General features: G+C 43.3%; 1 protein-coding gene across 5 annotated transcripts in view; it reads right to left on the bottom strand.

Moving 5' to 3' along the window:
- Window positions 1–17706, bottom strand: part of LOC118505915 (protein unzipped-like) — a 64177-nt gene that overhangs the window by 2915 nt on the left and 43556 nt on the right. For all 5 annotated transcript variants that reach the window (XM_036042380.1, XM_036042378.1, XM_036042379.1 and 2 more), the window contains exons 5-10: window positions 1327–1670; window positions 999–1238; window positions 736–891; window positions 538–649; window positions 263–459; window positions 45–197 (exon numbers count right to left, since the gene is read on the bottom strand). In XM_036042380.1, the coding sequence (XP_035898273.1) occupies window positions 45–197; window positions 263–459; window positions 538–649; window positions 736–891; window positions 999–1238; window positions 1327–1590 (1122 nt within the window). In that variant the 5' untranslated portion in view covers window positions 1591–1670. The remainder of the gene's footprint in view (window positions 1–44; window positions 198–262; window positions 460–537; window positions 650–735; window positions 892–998; window positions 1239–1326; window positions 1671–17706) is intronic.

The raw sequence follows: 17706 nt of genomic DNA, 5'->3' as shown, positions 1-17706 counted from the left end.
TTAAGAAACTATAAAAAAAGCCAAGCTTTATATTAAAAACTTACAATTGTGTTGATCCGTCTGCTAACAGGATCACTGTTGTCATCGTAGTATGCCTTGATGGTGGCTGTGTAGGGAGCTTCCATTTCGGTGTAGTTACCAAACAGCGTCACATTGATGGCCGTGCCCGGTTCCAGCATCGTGTTGACCGATTTCGTCTGTAAAATAAAAATGTTGTATGAAACCCCCTTTTTTTGAGACATAAAAATACAACTGCAAATACCTCGACATGACGCGCCGTGCTCTTGATGCCCCAGGTAACGTTCGTCGCCTGCTGCGATCGAGAATCGTACACCTTCGTGAAGAGACCCTGCACAACACCTTCGTGCTTGCCCCAGTAGATTTCCTTCATAAAATCGTACGTGATGACGGTTTCCGCCAGGCTCGTTTTGTCGTCCGTATTGGAGAGAATCGTTGAACCTAAAACGACGCAGATAAGTAAGGTTAGGTTTTCCTCCGAAGGTAAAAAAAAAACAGTTGACAAACAGTTTCCCGTACCTAATACGGTCGTGTTTTTCTTGATGGTTGTTCGCAGCTTGTTCAGCTTGATGGATCGCAGCTCGTACTTGACCGGTTCGATTTCTACCAAGATGTCACCTTGCTCGTGTTCCTGCAATGGGAGTGGCAAACAGGAAGCCAATCATCAGTACACCACGCGCGCACATGCTCCAATTCCTCGAAATCCCTTCATCTTACCGTGCTCGTGCTCGAACCGGGCAGTGGCGCATTAATGCGTCCCGTCAGCTTCACGTTCGGATCGAAGCTTCCCACCACATACGAATCGTGTCCGCCGTGATGATGATGATGCTCACCGTGCCCCGGTCGGATGCGGGCAATATAGTAGTCACCAAACTGTTGTGAAACAAAAGAAAACATAGTTCAATCCATCCGGTTCAAACCATGTGTGCGAGCGCGTGTTGTGCGGGTTGCATACTAAAAGGCGGTTTGCATTTCATTACCTTGCCCGTACCGACGCTGACAGCACCGCCAAAGATGCCGGCATGGTATCGATTCCACGGTTGCCACTTAAGCTTTCCACCGCCGCCCATGTTGATCAGCACCTCGAACGCATGGTGCCGTTCCACCTCGGACAGCTGGGCCGCCACGATACAGATGGTGGACGTGTCCTCCGTCAGCGTGTGGCCGGCCGTGAAGATTCCTTCGATTTCCACCCGGCACACGTAGCTGTGTGGATGGAGCTGGTAAAGGAGGTGGAAGTATGGATTAATATAAAGGAAAATGCTGATGGAAGATGGGAAAAAGTTTGGCCAAAACGTTCACACCAACCTGCTCACTTTCAGCTGTTTCCCGCGAGTGCTGCTCGGGTTCGAACGTTTTCACGGCAAACTGGAGATGCGTTTCGGCTTCGCTGAACTTCTCCCAGGACAGTGTGCTGGACGTGACGGACTGCGTGCTGGCACCGATCGACAGTGCCTTGAATACGCTGCTCGTGGATGCGTCGGTATGGTGCGGAAGCACTAGGAGGCAGAACACAGCAGCGAGACAGATCGTAGCCGACGAGCGTCGGATGTTCCACCGCACATTGGCCATTTTGCGAAACTGTTTTGCGAACGGCACGTGTGTAAATAGGAACTGGAACGGTGCGCAAGCTGTCTCGAGGGTTTTAATCTCTGAAATGAAACCAGGAAACAGGGAAAATATTAGTCTAAATTTAACCACAGGAGTTTAAATCGTCCACTTTGATTAGATTTCCATTAGAGAGCTTATTCCTGGAGGTCATTTAATGCCCCCTCCCGGTAAGTCCAATCTTCGGTGAGGTACAATGGACGTCCAAAATACCATGCACTACCCCGAAAAACACACATCCAAACGTCAATTCACCTTTATTCCCACTAGTGCCGCACTCTGGTCATTACTAAAATTGCATCAGAGAGCACCGAGGCCGAGTTGCACTTTGTACCAATTGCATACGAATGCATGTCGGAATTAGAAAAGAGTGGCGTCATTTAAACCGGGGAGAAGCCACGGGGGAAGTCATTTCAGTGTCAATTTACATCACCCGGACTCTCTCCACTACTCCAGACTGATGAGCGCGTTTTGTCGGTCAGGGTTATCGGAGATCCGGTCGTTTTTTGGTGCTTGGGGCAACTATGCTCTGGATATGACATGATTGAGCTAGTAGAAAATGGTAGAGTACTGACACTGCAACAGCATTCCTCAGCTTAATGCGTACCGTCGTCTGGGATTTCGGGCGACGTTTGAAAAAGCTCCCAAAAAACTGAGACTTTTGGGCGCCTAGAATATTGGAACTGGTCAGGGAGAAAGACAGAAGCGATAACTCCCCACACGAGTAGAGTGGAAACTGGTGGTGTCGGTTGACGAAGTACGTCCAATCGGATCGCCCATCGGCTATGGCACTTCCCCCCCAGGATGATGATGTTGACGCGACAATGATGTTGCTGATGTTATTCGATATCGATCGTGGCGAAGGTTTATGATGCCGGTGGTTGATAGCCGCCGGTCCGGTCGCCGATGTCTCGATACTTTCGGGAGATGTTTTAGTGCTTTGTTTATTTGCCAACTGCGGACCCGGCGTCTTTGGTGATGCCGATAGAGCAGCGTTGCCATTGTCTGGGAGCGACCCTTCATGTTAACCGACCATCTTGTTACATCATTGCCGCATTCAGAGACCCGCCCCAACTAGGATTAAATTACATGCTGTCAGTAACATGGTCACAAGTCACACGAGTCTGCACACTACTTGTTATAGCCCTCGAAGCTCAATCCATAATTGGGCACAGTTTGTTTGTCTCTCTAATGCTATTAATGGTTAATTTTCGTTTCCGTTTAGTCAAACCAACGACGGGAAGATTGTCGGAGCTTCGGCAAACCTACTGCCTGCCTTTCTAAACTTCCGCGCCGGGGAAGTGTCCAGAGAAAATTACTTCTCGTAAAAATTAAATTTGATCGTTTTCGAGCTCACCTGTGGTGGCCGCTTCGGTTTCGGATCTGACAAAAAGATAGATTGCTACTACGGAGAGAGGTCGTGATGTTTAATGACGTGGTGGGAAACTCTTTACAAAGGGCGACACCGAGCGAATGAAAGCTGTGACGGTGTGACATTTAATGATGCTGTCAGCGCACATTCTGTGCTGCCACGACGATCCGAAGAAGGTGAATTGGAATGCTGCAAAGCAAACGTTGTAAAAAGCCGTCAACCCAACAAGAAGACGTGAGACATCTTTTCGGAGTAATCCAAGTAATGTAAATGTGCCGCTCGAAACGAGAAAGAAATTGGACTGGAAATTCATGGAATTCGTGATGAAGAATTGCATTTCATGACGCAGCAGTGTAACATCGGTAACAGAAATGTATAGCGCCACGAGATATTGGAAGGATAATATATAGGTCGCCCGTAATCTGATGAGCTCCGTAATAAGTTGGCACACGTATAGCGTTTCTCTATTGCGGATGAATATGAATGGAGGATAAGTACAGCTGGGAATTGGAGCCTTTGGATAAACTTTTACCCAATTAATGCGTCTTACGCGGGCTTGCTGTACAAATTTCTTGTTGGTTTAATTATGTCCACAAATCGGTTGTATTTGTACCGCGCCTTACAGTCAACTTTATTCGATTCGACTCCAAATTGTCCCACCAAACACGAACTTTGAAAAGAAGACCACCCCTGAGAACTTTTTTTGAAGTGACTTTCTTTCCAACACCAATCACGTCACGTCGGAGCCCACTGAGTCTGTGTCAGCCTGCCCCGCAATCTGGGTGGGAATTTCGATCAATTTAAGCGGCACACGAGGACCTGGCGACAGAATTCTTCCGCCGACGGAAGAAAGTTTCACCTTGGCTACACAGTCAAACAATAACCAACAGCACGCTGCGCCATAGTGGAGTCGATTTTCCTGCGTCTCGTTCCGTTCGGTCGCCTGCACATTTTCTCCCCATTTCCTTCTGGGCTGGTCTTTGTGTGGTCTTGTTTTTTTCCTGTCGCCGAGTGCCCGGGCTCCTCAAAACTCTATCTCTTCCTTTCTCGCTCCTCAAAAACCGGGCTAAATAACCACCCACGACACACGCTAACGGTTCAATATGCAGAAGCAAGATTGTGTCGGAGTTTTTTTTTGCGGAAGGTTATGTTTTGCGCAATAAAAAAAACTGTGCGGTAAGCGACCGACCAGTCAGCCAAATGGGATCGATTGTGAAACCGTTTGGAGGTTAATCATGCGATAGTTTTTTTGTTGCATTTATGGGCCTTGATGGGTCTACCGGGAAAATTGTTACATGGTGGAATATGAGTCTTTTTTTTGTAAAAAAGGGAGGGGAAAAGAAGCGCAAGGTCAAGATTAGTTTTGCCTTGGATGTGCTAAAAACGATTGCATCAGGCACAACTCAAGTCCACCCGGGTGGTTATGATTAATGTTCGCTATAAATAAATAGTCGAGCAGACGTAACAGTCTCTTTGGAATCGGTCACCTGATCCCTGTGTGTCGGAGGACGTATTTGCCCTTTAACGTGAACCAAGCACGTCATCGGCAGGAAAGGTATGCAAAAATATAATAATGTAAATTGACATATCTTTAAGACGTACTACGGTTTGGCAACGCAAAGAACGAGGTTGTGCTTGAGCGTTCCATAACAATTTGCTGCGAGGCACGCGACCGTCGATGCAATTTGGTTGAGTTATATTGGTGCCGTTCAAGGTTAGGTGGTAGATAAATTGTTTTCGAGAATTTCTAGATCGATTAGATTTGGTTATGAGATTTGAAAACTTTTTCATTTTAGTCGAAAAAAGTAAAGCTAACCTCCAAAACAGTTGGTGCCGTGACCAGGATTTAAGAAGTAGAATTAGATTTTTTTTATCAGTTTAGTGTTTTATACACACTGATATTATTAAACTGGAGGAAAAATAAGTTTAATCGCATTAAGCTCCAATCTGATACTGTTACCACGGTAAAATTTAGATATGAATTATATAAAGTAAATACTTTAGAATTATTAACATATTGTTTTTTTTTTTTGTTAAGATAATATACTAAATTAAATAAGCATTGAGCACCTAAATAAGAAACAGGTTTGAGCTTAAAGCTGAAGACTAGCTTATTGGAGAAAGTAATAAAAATATTCTCATTTGTGACTGGTGCCGTGACCAGGATTTAATTTTTTTTTTTATTCATGAAGAACGGCCTGGCCGTATTCAATAATGTTTTAAGTGAAATTAACTATAAAATAATTATTGAATCGTTATATAAAAACTGACTGAATTAAATCAAGATACATGAACATCGATTGCATCGTATGAAGTTTGAATAGATTTGGTTCAGACGGACAATTTTATAGAGGAGATAATTACAGTAAATGATTTTTTAATTAAATATCTACAGGCCAAGCTTAAGCTAAGCCGCTGCACACATTCACTGGACCAGACTTTGCGATAATATTCTTCTTCTTCTTCTTTGGCACTACAACCTCTAGAGGTCTGGGCCTGCCATTTCTGGCTTTCTGTGACTTAATTTTACCCGTAGAAAAGTAGTCAGCCTTAAGTACGGGGAGGCGGTCTGGATGGGATTTGAACCCCGGCCCTGCCGTGTGAAGAACGGCGCCGCTGTCGCCTCGGCCACCGGACCGCCCCATGCGATAATAATATTAGTACAATAAATATCCCACCGAAAACTCTGTCCTTTCCCTACGCTCAGTTTGAACCACGAAGTGAGTCTCCTTCATCATCATACCTGGTGCCGTGACCAGGATTTAATGCTGCTTTCCACAGATTGTACGTCAAAATGATTAACATATCGTTTTATACATATTGGGGACAACATCTTTAGAAAAGGCTTGCAGTGAAACGCGTCCCATCAGCTGTTCCTGTGCATGAAACCACATTTGCATCATCCGATTAATGAAAGGCACGCACTACCGACCACACGGACGGATAGAATGCGGCAAACCCGTCGTAATAAAGTGACGCCAGTTAGCGGAGACCAAACAAAGTAATTAAAATTATTGCCCTCGGGCACGGTACGTCGGCTTTGATGGTGGACAGTCCCGCCGGAATATGGATAGGCGTAATTTTATGCTTTTTTGTTAATTTTACTCCCACCGGTCGAGAGGAGTCCGGGTGGTGATGCTGCTGCTGCTCTTGGCCTTCAAATGCAGATGCATCTACCCCAACACACAACACACACACGGTGTGCGGCGCTCGGCATGGTCTATTTTCTTTTTTCCCCATTACACTTTTCGCACTACCCCGTGTCGTGTCTGCCGGTGGTTGATGAATGGCGAACGGATATGCAAATTGAGAGTGTCATGCGTTAAAGTGAGATTTTACCGTGCGGAACCGCCAACTTGCATCACTCGCGTGTGTGTGTGTGGAGTGCTGTTTTGTTGATGGGCAACCGAGATGCGCTGCGTTATGCAACTGCGACTACAAAACCGTTGTGCAGATCGTATCTTGCATGCTTGCTCGATTCATTCTCGATGCTGAAATGGGTCGTAAAGGCGTCATGTTGTTGTTGTTCGAGTGGATCGAAACAAAACGAGCCCTTTTCGGAAAAACATGGTGACGATTTTTAAGTACTGCTTTGCATAAAATCGACCGATCATTTCGAAAGAGCGCGATGTGAAAGTGTGAAGGTGTACACCGGGTGTAATCGATTGGGTGATTCGTTTATTGGGTAATTATTATGGCCAGCCCTTAAAACATAATGCCACTCGAACCGAAGGCAAACCAGCCAAGCAAAGTTTGGTACCGGCGTAGACGATTTGTCGGTGGTAATTACTTGGGGGCCCAAACTCATAAATTAATGCCATTTGCCACCAGTGTGTGGTGTTGGTTTCGGTTCTGGTAGTTTTGATCGGACCGCCCAAAAACCATCGCAGGAGGGAAAGTGCGAACAAATGGTGAGAAAAACATGAGCTCAATACTAATGAAGGAAGGCATGGAGGAGGAATAAAAAAGGTATTTTTTATATCAGCTTGAAAAAACAAGCGGCGTGGAATTGATTAATATTCTCATCACTTAACAAAAAACAACGCACCGGGGTGAGATGGAATTGTTAATCCACAACCACCGGTCCATGTCATGTGAGGCAACAGTTTCTACATCAATCACAATCTATGCTCCATAAAGGAGTTTGCTGCTTGCATAATGATCAGGAGGCAACGATCGCAACGAGTCTATCGAGGGAAGGAGATTTATGGGTGTGTAATATGTGATGGAGGTGTGTGTGTGTCGAAGACCATTGTATGTACATGAGCTATGAAGCATGATTTAAATTAGAGCATTAAATACATTTATTTATCGTTGATTTACATTTAATTGATCTTTAATAGCTATTGCAACATAGGTCTAAGATCCAATGCCTTTGACACATTTTAAAGGTGGATAATTCATAAATACATTAATAACAGTTTAGGGCCCGGTGGTAGAGGCGATGGCGCCGGTCTTCATACGCCACGACCAGAGCTCAAATCTCACCCAAATCGTTCCCCCGTAGATGAGGCCTGACTATCCAACTAGGTGGTATCATCAAGTCTAGTAAGCCAGAAGAGGCAGGCATGACCTTAAGAGGTCGTTAGGCCAATAAGAGAGAGCGAGAACAGTTTAGCACTGCGTTATGGGTGTGATAGCATTACCTATATAATGATATAATTGAGATAAATTTGTATGATGTATTCAACACCTTAACTAATCCACTCACCGTCCCTTTGTCTCAAAAGACTTTCTGAGAGTCTTTCTAATGTGTATCTTCAGTACTCGCGGATCTAATGTATCTAGTAAGATGCATAACAAGTATGCAATTATACAGGCCAAAATCATGCCCGGCAAATAGCGACATTCGTATCGGCAATAACAGAAGAACAAGGTAAGATGCCCGGTCTGGGTTCAAATCTGGACTGGGTTGTGTTCTGTTCTCCCAAACGCCGCACCAATAACTTTTCGTCTATGAGTTCGTGCAAAGACCGTCGAAATTTGTCGAGGTAGTCACGAGAAAACAAAGTAAGGCAGAGCCAGAGAGGCTCCACAGTCGTCCATCATTAAAGCGGTGTGTGACACCTTTTACCTGTCCTTTCACTCATACCTAAGGACCATGAGGACGTATCTTAAGCTTTGAGCATCTTCATCTCGAACGTGGTTAAGAGGTTTTTCTCTTCACCTTTGAACAACAGTCTCTTTGTGTCTCTGATGCGCTTTTTTTCACTTCTTATTTTTTGACACCTTAACGTCTGGACACATCTGCCGCTTTCCTTGACTTTATTTGGTATTGACAACATACTCAGTTTCGCGCGTCGGTTAATGATAGGATGGGACATGGTAGAGATCTTGTCGTGTGAAGTATGGGGGGCGATACTACTAAACCATCTTCAGTAGTTAACCTACAAAAACTTATTTTTTAATTATTGAGAGGTATTGAGAGGGTTTAGTCTTTCGTTTTAGGCTTATTTGGCAGACTCTGTTTCAGGGTAAAGTTCAATAAATATGGAACTAATTTCTTTTCTTTTTAATTCAAGCTGATGTTGTTTAACTTCATGCCCCATCAAACGGTACAACATTTTAACCAAACACAAATCACTTCATTTCAAAAGCGACCAACCGTTCTACAGAAGCCATGAATCTGTCACCATCTGTCAGTCAGAATGGGGCTACTACCACTATTCGGCATCAACTACCACGCTTACTTGCCTGCAGCTGATAATGTTTCTGTCAGCGCATGCATGTACGTGATTGTTTTCCATTTTTTAGCAAACCCTTCCCACAAACAAACACACGCAGTACAAAGAATTAACCCTTAAAGCGTATAAACCGATGAGTAATACACCGTGCCGCCCGGGCTTCGAAAACTGCCCAGTTTGTATCACATAAATCACCGTCATCCCGAGCGAACGACACGAACAAAACGGTGAAGACGTGACGAAACGTCCCTTGCTACGGTGCACAATCAACGGTCAGAAAATGCTAATGAATAATAAGCGACACAAAAAAGACCCCCGACTTTTTTGCGCCAAAAAATACCTATTTTTGAAGATGCAAATTCAAGGTACTGGTGCGTGAATGGGGGGATGAACAGAAAACGAACCCGAAGAAGTCGCTCGGGTCTTACGAGTTTCTCCCTTATAAGGCGCATAAATTTACCACCTTTGGCGTGGTGAAAAAAGGGCGATGGAAAACAATCAGCCAGCAAGTTAGTTAGTTGGTGTTAGCGATCAACCACGTGGGTTGATCCACAAGACCAATTTTCCCTCCCGAAACTGTAACGATCGTTTAGCACAACACCATCTAATTATTGTAGGGGTAAGCTTTTCTTTTTCAATTACGGGGCATTCAACGTTCTTTTCTTCCTGTTTCATGTGCCATTTTTCAACGCACGATGAATACGAAAGTAAACCCGCCGTCATCATCTGTCATCCGGTGGTTGACGTGAAACATGTATAATTTAAAGATGTGTTTGTATGAAGGGAAAAAGTGATGCAAATTGAGCAAATATTATTCCTCATAAAATCAATACACAATTCCAACCATAATTTAAAATATGTCCATATTTACATAAGAAAGAAATGAGGTGTGAAAAAAGCACTCGCATCAAGGAACAAAAGCAGAATATTCTTACTGACACGGCATAAATATACGTTTGTTCGCAAAAGTCCTTGAAGAGAAGGAGTCTTCGAGAGTACGCACAACACTCTTTAAGCTGAAGTGTTAAAACACTTTTGTTTGTACCGATTTGTACCGGCCCCAAAAGGTTCACACTCCAACCGTCTGTCCAATCTTACTGTTTCCGGTAGATGTTGTTTTTCGCGCTTATCTACACCGACAAGACATTTTTCACAACTTTAACCATCGCAGTAACAAGCAAACTAGAGAGGCTTGTGTGCAAAAGAACAAGATTAAATCAAATTTAAATAGGCATGGCCGACTCTTTCTCCAGCAGAGCGTGAAGCGTCTACGGGGGCGTTGCTGTGCTGAGATTTCGCCACACTTGGCGGTCATTGGCGGTTTGCCTCGCCAAGCCTCCGTTCGTTCCTGAAACCAGCTTCGTGAGCCAGTTGGAAACGCTGATGTGCAATGCTGGAACGGATATTCGCTGCAAAACAAACCGTCGACCGGAACCTTACGGAAGCAGTAATCGAGCCACGGAATCGGCATCAGGTGACGAAAAGTGGACCGTAAAAGCGTAGAACAAAACGCGCTGTACAGACTCGTACTGGAGGGAAGCGATAGATTCGTCACGGGTTTTCTCCACTATTAGCAGGAAGATGTGGACACCGGTAAGAATGCATAATAATAAGCCACACGGGCACGGTGTTTCGGTTCGAGCGCTCGATTTCGGCCAAAACAATCCAACGGAAGGATGCACTTGAGTCGGTTTTTCGTTGCATGCTGCGCTGCGGGTTTTTTTGTACTTTGGAGGACGAAAGAAAGCTTACTGCGCCGCCAATGCATTCGTTCCACACACAATGCTACGTCTCATCCAGCCCATGGCGAATGCATTTAATTGCGAGAGCGCACTAACGGCGGCTGGCTTGCATGGGACAATGGAATGGAATGATTTATTGCGCTGGTTTTAGCGGGTTTTTAATGGAATATTTTATTGATGAAAATTTATGGATGTGGAAATCTCGCTAAATGAAGGTAATAATCAGTTGGAGAAATGAACTGTAGCCTTAATTTTGCTGTGGCACGCTATAAAACTGTGATAAAATGCAAATATGTGCATTTTGGAACTAAAATTAAATACAGAAGTTGCAAGTTGCTTGTAGCAATGCAAGTTTTGTGTTGCGTATTGCATACCTTCAGGCTTCTCATAAAGCAAGTGTTTGCACAGTAAACGTTTTGTTTGTACGGTCATGTGTTAACTGAAACCTCGAATGTTCAAAGCGTCGTAATATATAATTAAAAATTTCAATCTCCTTTGGGCTAACGACCTCTTACCCTCTTAGGTCATGCCTGCCATTTCTGGCTTATTAGACTTAATGATACCACGTAGTTGGACAGTCAGTCCTGACTACGGGCCAACAGTCCTGATGGGATTTGAACCCCAGTCCTCATCCACCACCGAGCTGCCCTCTAATATCTAGTGAAAGCAAAGTAGGTGATCGCAAATTAAAAATTTTAAAATTTGCTCGAATAACTCTTCTATTCGAACTCAAATAACAAGTGCAACAATACGCAAGCCATGAACACTTTTAATCTACTTTTGGTAATTAATTGAGGCACGGTCTGGTGGCCGAGGCGATAACGGTGCCAGTCTGCCAGACGGCAGGGCCGGGGTTCAAATCCCATCTAGACCGCCTCCCCGTACGTAGGGCTGACTACTTTACTATGGGTAAATTTAAGTCACAGAAAGCCAGAAATCGTAGGCCGAGTCCTCTCGAGTGTGTAGTGCCGAGGAAGAATACTTTTGGTAATATCATAAAAATTATGAAAGCCGAGGTAATACCCAAGAAGGCAAAAATTATAGCAATTTTTATAGCTCTATCACGAACAGAACCTTTTTTTAATCGTTTATTTACAGAGACAGATAGATTAACAGATAGATGCGCACTAGAGTAATTAATTTAGCAAACAAAAATCTCCATTATAATTCCATACAACAACAATTATTCGAAATACTCTACTAACAGCAATTAATCTTCTTCAAATTCTTCCTATCCAAGGTGTGAAATGTCCCTTTTTTGCCTTACTTTTGGTATAAAAAAACGATATTCAAATGCTCCGATGGCGGCATTTTGGCGTAACCTTTCCGGCACGGAATGCGCACGATATCATAAATCATCAAATCCCATGCAATCTGGCCACGTATAATGTGAAAGCAAAAGCGCAAACTACGAAAAAGATAAAAAAAAAACACCCCAACATCATACCAAGCGTCCCCGTTTTATTGCAATTCAACGCGAGAAGGATCTGCATCTTGGGCGTGGGGAGAATGTGTTTGTCTTACGCTTCTTTTTTTATCTCGCTGCACATTCCCGGCGTCACAATACGTCGGAATGTTTGTGTTTTTTTTTCTTCTTCACCATCAGTACTTTATATCTCCACGTAGCTAGAAGGGCTTGGGATGTTTATCCGGTGCACAGCAAGAAAACATTCTGTTTGCATGAGCCGACGAGCCCTGTTTGCACCTCTCGGAGGGAATATCTGCCCGCCATAAAGATAGATAGCAGCAGGCAACCACCATGTGGAGAGTGTGGCAATGTTTCTACTTCGTTGCATTCTTTCAACAACAAAAAAAGGGACATTATAGTACACCAGAAAGAGACGAGCACCGAGCGTTTACTTAATAAAGTTTACGTTGACAAACAACAGACTAGCGCGAGATAAGTTCTTCTCGGATTGCTAACGAGTTGCTGTCTCTTCCGTCGGATCGTATATAGAGTGTGGGGTAATGCTTTCAAATTACACAACAAACAACGAACGATAAGGCGTTCAAGAGACCGAGAGATTGCGTCTTGAGAGGTTAAAGAACAGTTTCAAAATATACTTTACAAAAAGCGATAAACTATTCTCTTTGGTATGTGCTTTCGTTTCCTTCTCGTGTTTCAAAATTTATTCGCTTGCCGTTGAAACTTCACTTCAACTTTAACTTTACTATGGAATGCGGGCTAACTGACTGGTTGAAATATTAAATACCACTTACAGTAACACATCTGCCCTTCAAATTGAGAAATTTGCCCAGAGAAAGAAGACCCAGAGCAGGAAAAAAAAGATCAGTAAACACAACTTCAACCACATTGTTGTCGTCTTTTGATCGTTTTTGTGACCATTTCTTTCGAACTGCCTTCCTGCAGCTTCTTGCAGCGTTGGGCAATCAATGAATCACTCTCGCCACCAAGTGACGCCAAAATAAGTACGCTTCCATCAAACTGTCGTTTCGACGGTGAACGTAGCGCTAAAAAAAAAAAACGACTCGACTCAAAAATCGTTCCACTGAAAGCTCATTTTTCAGACCGTCTGTCTGGGCAGGCAGCGACTGGCTAGGCGACTGGCGTAGGAAAAAAAAAAACGAATGCGTTGAAGCAAAAAGAAGGGCTTTAAGGATTTATATTACCAAAATGTAACGACTAACGACAGGAAGGAGTCTGATAACGGAAAGACAGAACAGAACGAACGATAAATATCTAGCATAGCGGTGTGGTGTGGGAAATTTATCCACGAACGACAGCAAAAGTGAGACATTACTTCCGAGAGGAATGAAAATTACAAAAGGGAAAAAGTGGCGAAAAGAAATGGCATAAGCAAATGCCGGGAAGTGTTTTATCGAGACGGAAAAGTGGTTTTATTCCTTCTTGATCCTATGCGATGTCGCTTACTGGAGTGTCTGAAGATGATTGATACTTATTTTATTAGCTTGTTTATTTGAATATCGATTATTATGAAAATAACATTGTTTTGTGAATATTAAAAAGCAATTTTCGAAGAAAAAATTGATTTAGTTAACTTGCGAGAATAATTACAGGGTTTTTCTGGTGATAATATAAAAACATCGATCCTTTTTGTAAACTCTTTACATGATATGGTAAACAAAGCTGGTTGACATTTGAACAGCTTCAAGTGACGGGGGAATCAATTAACTTTTATTGTAAAGGTACCAGATGATATTGTAAATGTAAACGATGATATTGCAGACGGCCTGTCAGCGATCGGGTTAGTGGAAAATGCCCACATTTACTTGAAGTTCATTTTGTTGGGAAAGTAAAACACAAGTATTGTCAACTGAATTAGTGAATATGCAAAAAGTGTTTCCTGACGTAAAATTATAATTCTAATAACACTGATCTTCTGCAAGCAGTTAACAGCTCATTCTCAAAGCCCGCGTTTATACCTATAAGTTACGCACTTACCCGAGCGCTAACAGACGGTCGTCTACAATATCATCGGCTACAATTACAATATCATCTGGTAACTTCACAAGAAAAGCTAATTGATTCTCCTGTCTTCTGTAGTACTTCAAATGTCATCTTGTTTTGTTTACTATTTCATGTAAACAGTTTACAAAAAGGATCGATGCTTTTACATAACAGGGATTTTCAGTTGATATGGCAATATCATCAATTTTTATTGTAGGCTCCTTAGATGAAATGGTAAACAAAGCAAGTTGATATGGAAACGGCTTCAGATGACAGGGGAATCAAATACCTTTTATTGTGAAGTCCTCAGATGATATTGTCATAGTGGCCGTTGGTATTGTCAAATATCAAATCCTATTTAGACCTGACTGACTACTATGCTACAGGTAAAATCAAGTCACAGAAAATCATAAATGGCAGGTCGAGACCTCTCGAGGTCGTAGTGCCAAGGAAAAAATGTTGCCTTATCAATTGAAAAGCCCTGTGTCAACACTAAAACTTGGTTTTGTTAATGCTAATAAATAATTTTATTTCAATTTTAATAAGTCAATAAGATTTATTAGACATTTTTTGTCTGCTTGTTTTACCGTCTTCTGCGTTTGTTTTAAACAATAACTATTTTATGATATCAAATGCAACATTCAAGTGCATATCCTTTTTTGATTTTATTTTTTTGTATTTTACTACAAGTCTTCTAAAAATTTAAAACTGTTAATTAATTTCGCACGAAAAAAATATTGTCGTGATTATTGGTTGGATAACTTCGTGTTCTACGATCGTTTAGAAAGAAATGATAAAAAAGCGTTTAATCCAACTTACGACAAGCATTTTCGTTTTCAATTCCATTAGTTAAAAAGTTTTGCGCTACGAAGTCACCGGCGTGATGAATATGGTCGGGAAAAAGGTCGCCTTGAATGTTTTTTTTTCCCAAGTTGTACGTTCTGGTTGTCATCGCCCAAGTTACCCAAAAAAAGGAGAGAAAACAACCTTACGAAAAGGGTTTTCTTCTCAATGGACAGTTTAGCGTGCTAGAAGAACACGACCACGAAAAAGTGTGATGTTTGAAATTCCTTTACTCGGAAGTTGCTCGTGCTGAAGGTGTCAAATATTTGATCACCGCGCGAAGAACACGTACCAAGAGGATGATTATCTGTTCGACAAAAAAAAGGTCTGTAGGAATTGAATTTACTCTCACAAGGTGCGCTTAGGCTGATCGGAACGGATATTTTGTTCGTGCCATAGGAATTGATGATAGCATCCAAGCACCAAAAAGGGAAAGTTCATTAAGAAATGTAACTCACTTCTCGTTTCAAGGGCAAAAGAATGGCGACAGGATCTGCGGAATGTTATCTAGCGAAGAAAGCTAGACGCTAGACACGATTTGGCCACTATTCGAGACGAATCCAGATGAATTTTAAGCGATTCGACATGTCGTTAACATGGCTAGAATCGAACCACCTCGTCTGACATCATCTGTACGCATCAATGTCACTCGTTAGGAGACACTTTTGCTAAAGCGACCAGATTCCTTCGGTGCACGTATCGTTATCCGTGTGGCGCCGTCAATCTCGTATGCAGCGCGTAGAACTTACGTCATTGATGTCATACGAGCGAGTAAGCTGCAAGGTCGTTTTTTTTTTTAAATTTATCTCTGCCAAACGTCAGGCGTCCCTGACATGCTACATACCAGAGGCGCCTCTAGGCTGCGATCCGAACATCCTTGTTTAACAACAACTCTAGATTTTAAAACCATGCGAACAAGAATACGAGAAGAACATACGGAGCGTTTCTCGACTGAGGAGAAGTAGTATTTGCATATATAATTCATACCGGATTGGGAGAAGCCCGTTTGGCCGTAAACATATGCCAGATAAACAGGTCTGTAGATAAACTTTGTTCGCTTGAAGGTATTTACACCACAGAGCACACAGAGCACAGCACGCCGTTCGAAATCATAAACAGTGTCCACATTAATGCACACAAATTAAGGCATTTAGGACACGAGTGGCGTGTTTATAGCGATTATGAAGAAATTCTGCACGCCATGGCAGCTTCGGTTGACGATACTTGTCTCCTAAGAGGAGATAAGAAGGACTGCAGCTTATATCTCCACCAAGAGCAAGCAAGTAGAAGATGCCATAAAATTTAGACTCTGAGCATCGGGGCCATCATTATGTGTTCCGCTCGTAACGTTAATCGAGATATACCGCCGGATATGTTAGCGGGGCGCACACATCATTGGACATTTCTGGTGGATGATGGACAAACTAGAATCCACCAAGAAACAGCTCACTCCTACGCTCACAATGCTCGCACCACCAAAAACTGTACGCATGAACGAATTTAAGTACCATCCCACAGAGGGGAGGAGCATCGTACTCGCTATAATCCCTCGCCGTTGCATTTGGGATCCGAGACGAGAGTTTGGTGGTTTTCGATTAAGATTCGTTGCACGCCCCACTTGTCCAGAAGTGCACAATCCAAGTATAAGCCGGTGTTACCGGTTACCAGCACGGTTGCACGCACCAGGAGCCATAAAAAACATCTCCGTCAGTACGAATTCCAAACGACCTGTAACGACCCGCACTGTGCTCAGGACGTTTGTTAGGACCGGTTCCGGTGAGGATTTTGTTTTTGGGGGATGAGAAGTATATGAAGTCAATCCGAAATTTCAATCCAATAACGTACGTAAAGCCGCAAAGCTGTCGTTCACGTGTCACATTCCCCCGGCGTGCTGCGTATCGTGGTTTTTGCAAGTCTGGACCAGAGCTTCAGCTCAGCTCAACAAAAAGTGACTCGACCTCGGCAAACACCCGACGGTGTGCTCCACGACCACCGAAAAAAAAACCCGTCCGATTGCGGATGACAGTTTTGCATATTTCTGGTCCCATATTGTCTGCGGCATGCTGTTATACCGTGCCCCGCGTTCCCAACATTCTTCCTCTTGAATGGGGTAGAATATCGTCCGGATCTGATGCTCCTATCGAGCTCCTGTCTCGCTCTCTCACTCTTCGTTCTCTTGTTTCGTCATTTCCACTTCCATTTACGACATTTTGAAAAGCTGCCCTGACCATAGCTCATATGTCACACGACTCTGGAGAGCTCGCGCTGGGTAATGGTTTTGCAGTGCGACACACATGGCCCCGACTTGGGTCTTAATTAATAAGCCCCATAACTGAGAGCACTCGGAATATCACTGCTCAGTACGCACGCCTAGTCCAGAGTGTTGATAGACATTCTACTGTGAAGGAATCTTTACGAAACGTTGAAGGTTTGACATACTCCGGTTGCTTCCATGACAACGCCATCACCAATGGTGATTCTGTAAGGGAACACCCGTTCCCTAGGGTATAATATCCTCATGGCGCAAGATTGTTGTGGATGCCCTTTTAACCAAGCGTTTGTGTGTGTGGCCACAGCCTAAAAGGGGTACGATTACTCGTTAAGCTACCGGTTAATTCCGGATCATGTGTCATAGCGATGTTGAGCCACCTAGCGCAATCGCAAAAGCAGCACCCTAACGGCCGTAGAAAAGAACAAACGGAAGAGCCGGCACATTGTCCCGTGCATAATTTGTCGCTTGATGCCACCTGTGTGACCTAATGTTGGTTCGCGGCAGCGAAGAATACAGCGACGAATAAATGAGCTTTGTGTGGTTGCGACGCGTTACACACGGTGTACAACAAAGCACCCTAATATTCGGCAGATGGGATGGTTCGAAGGGCTGCGGAGGTACATCTTTCAGTTGGCGGCATAATTTATGTCATATTGTGACGCTCATTAAACATTCAACAGTTTTTTTTTCTTCACGGTCTTCGGTCAGTAACGCTCAAGAGAAGGCTTGATTTTTTT

This window comes from Anopheles stephensi, chromosome 2, assembly GCF_013141755.1.
Source record: "Anopheles stephensi strain Indian chromosome 2, UCI_ANSTEP_V1.0, whole genome shotgun sequence".
Lineage (NCBI taxonomy): Eukaryota > Metazoa > Arthropoda > Insecta > Diptera > Culicidae > Anopheles > Anopheles stephensi.
This window is presented reverse-complemented; position numbering and strand designations above follow the sequence as displayed.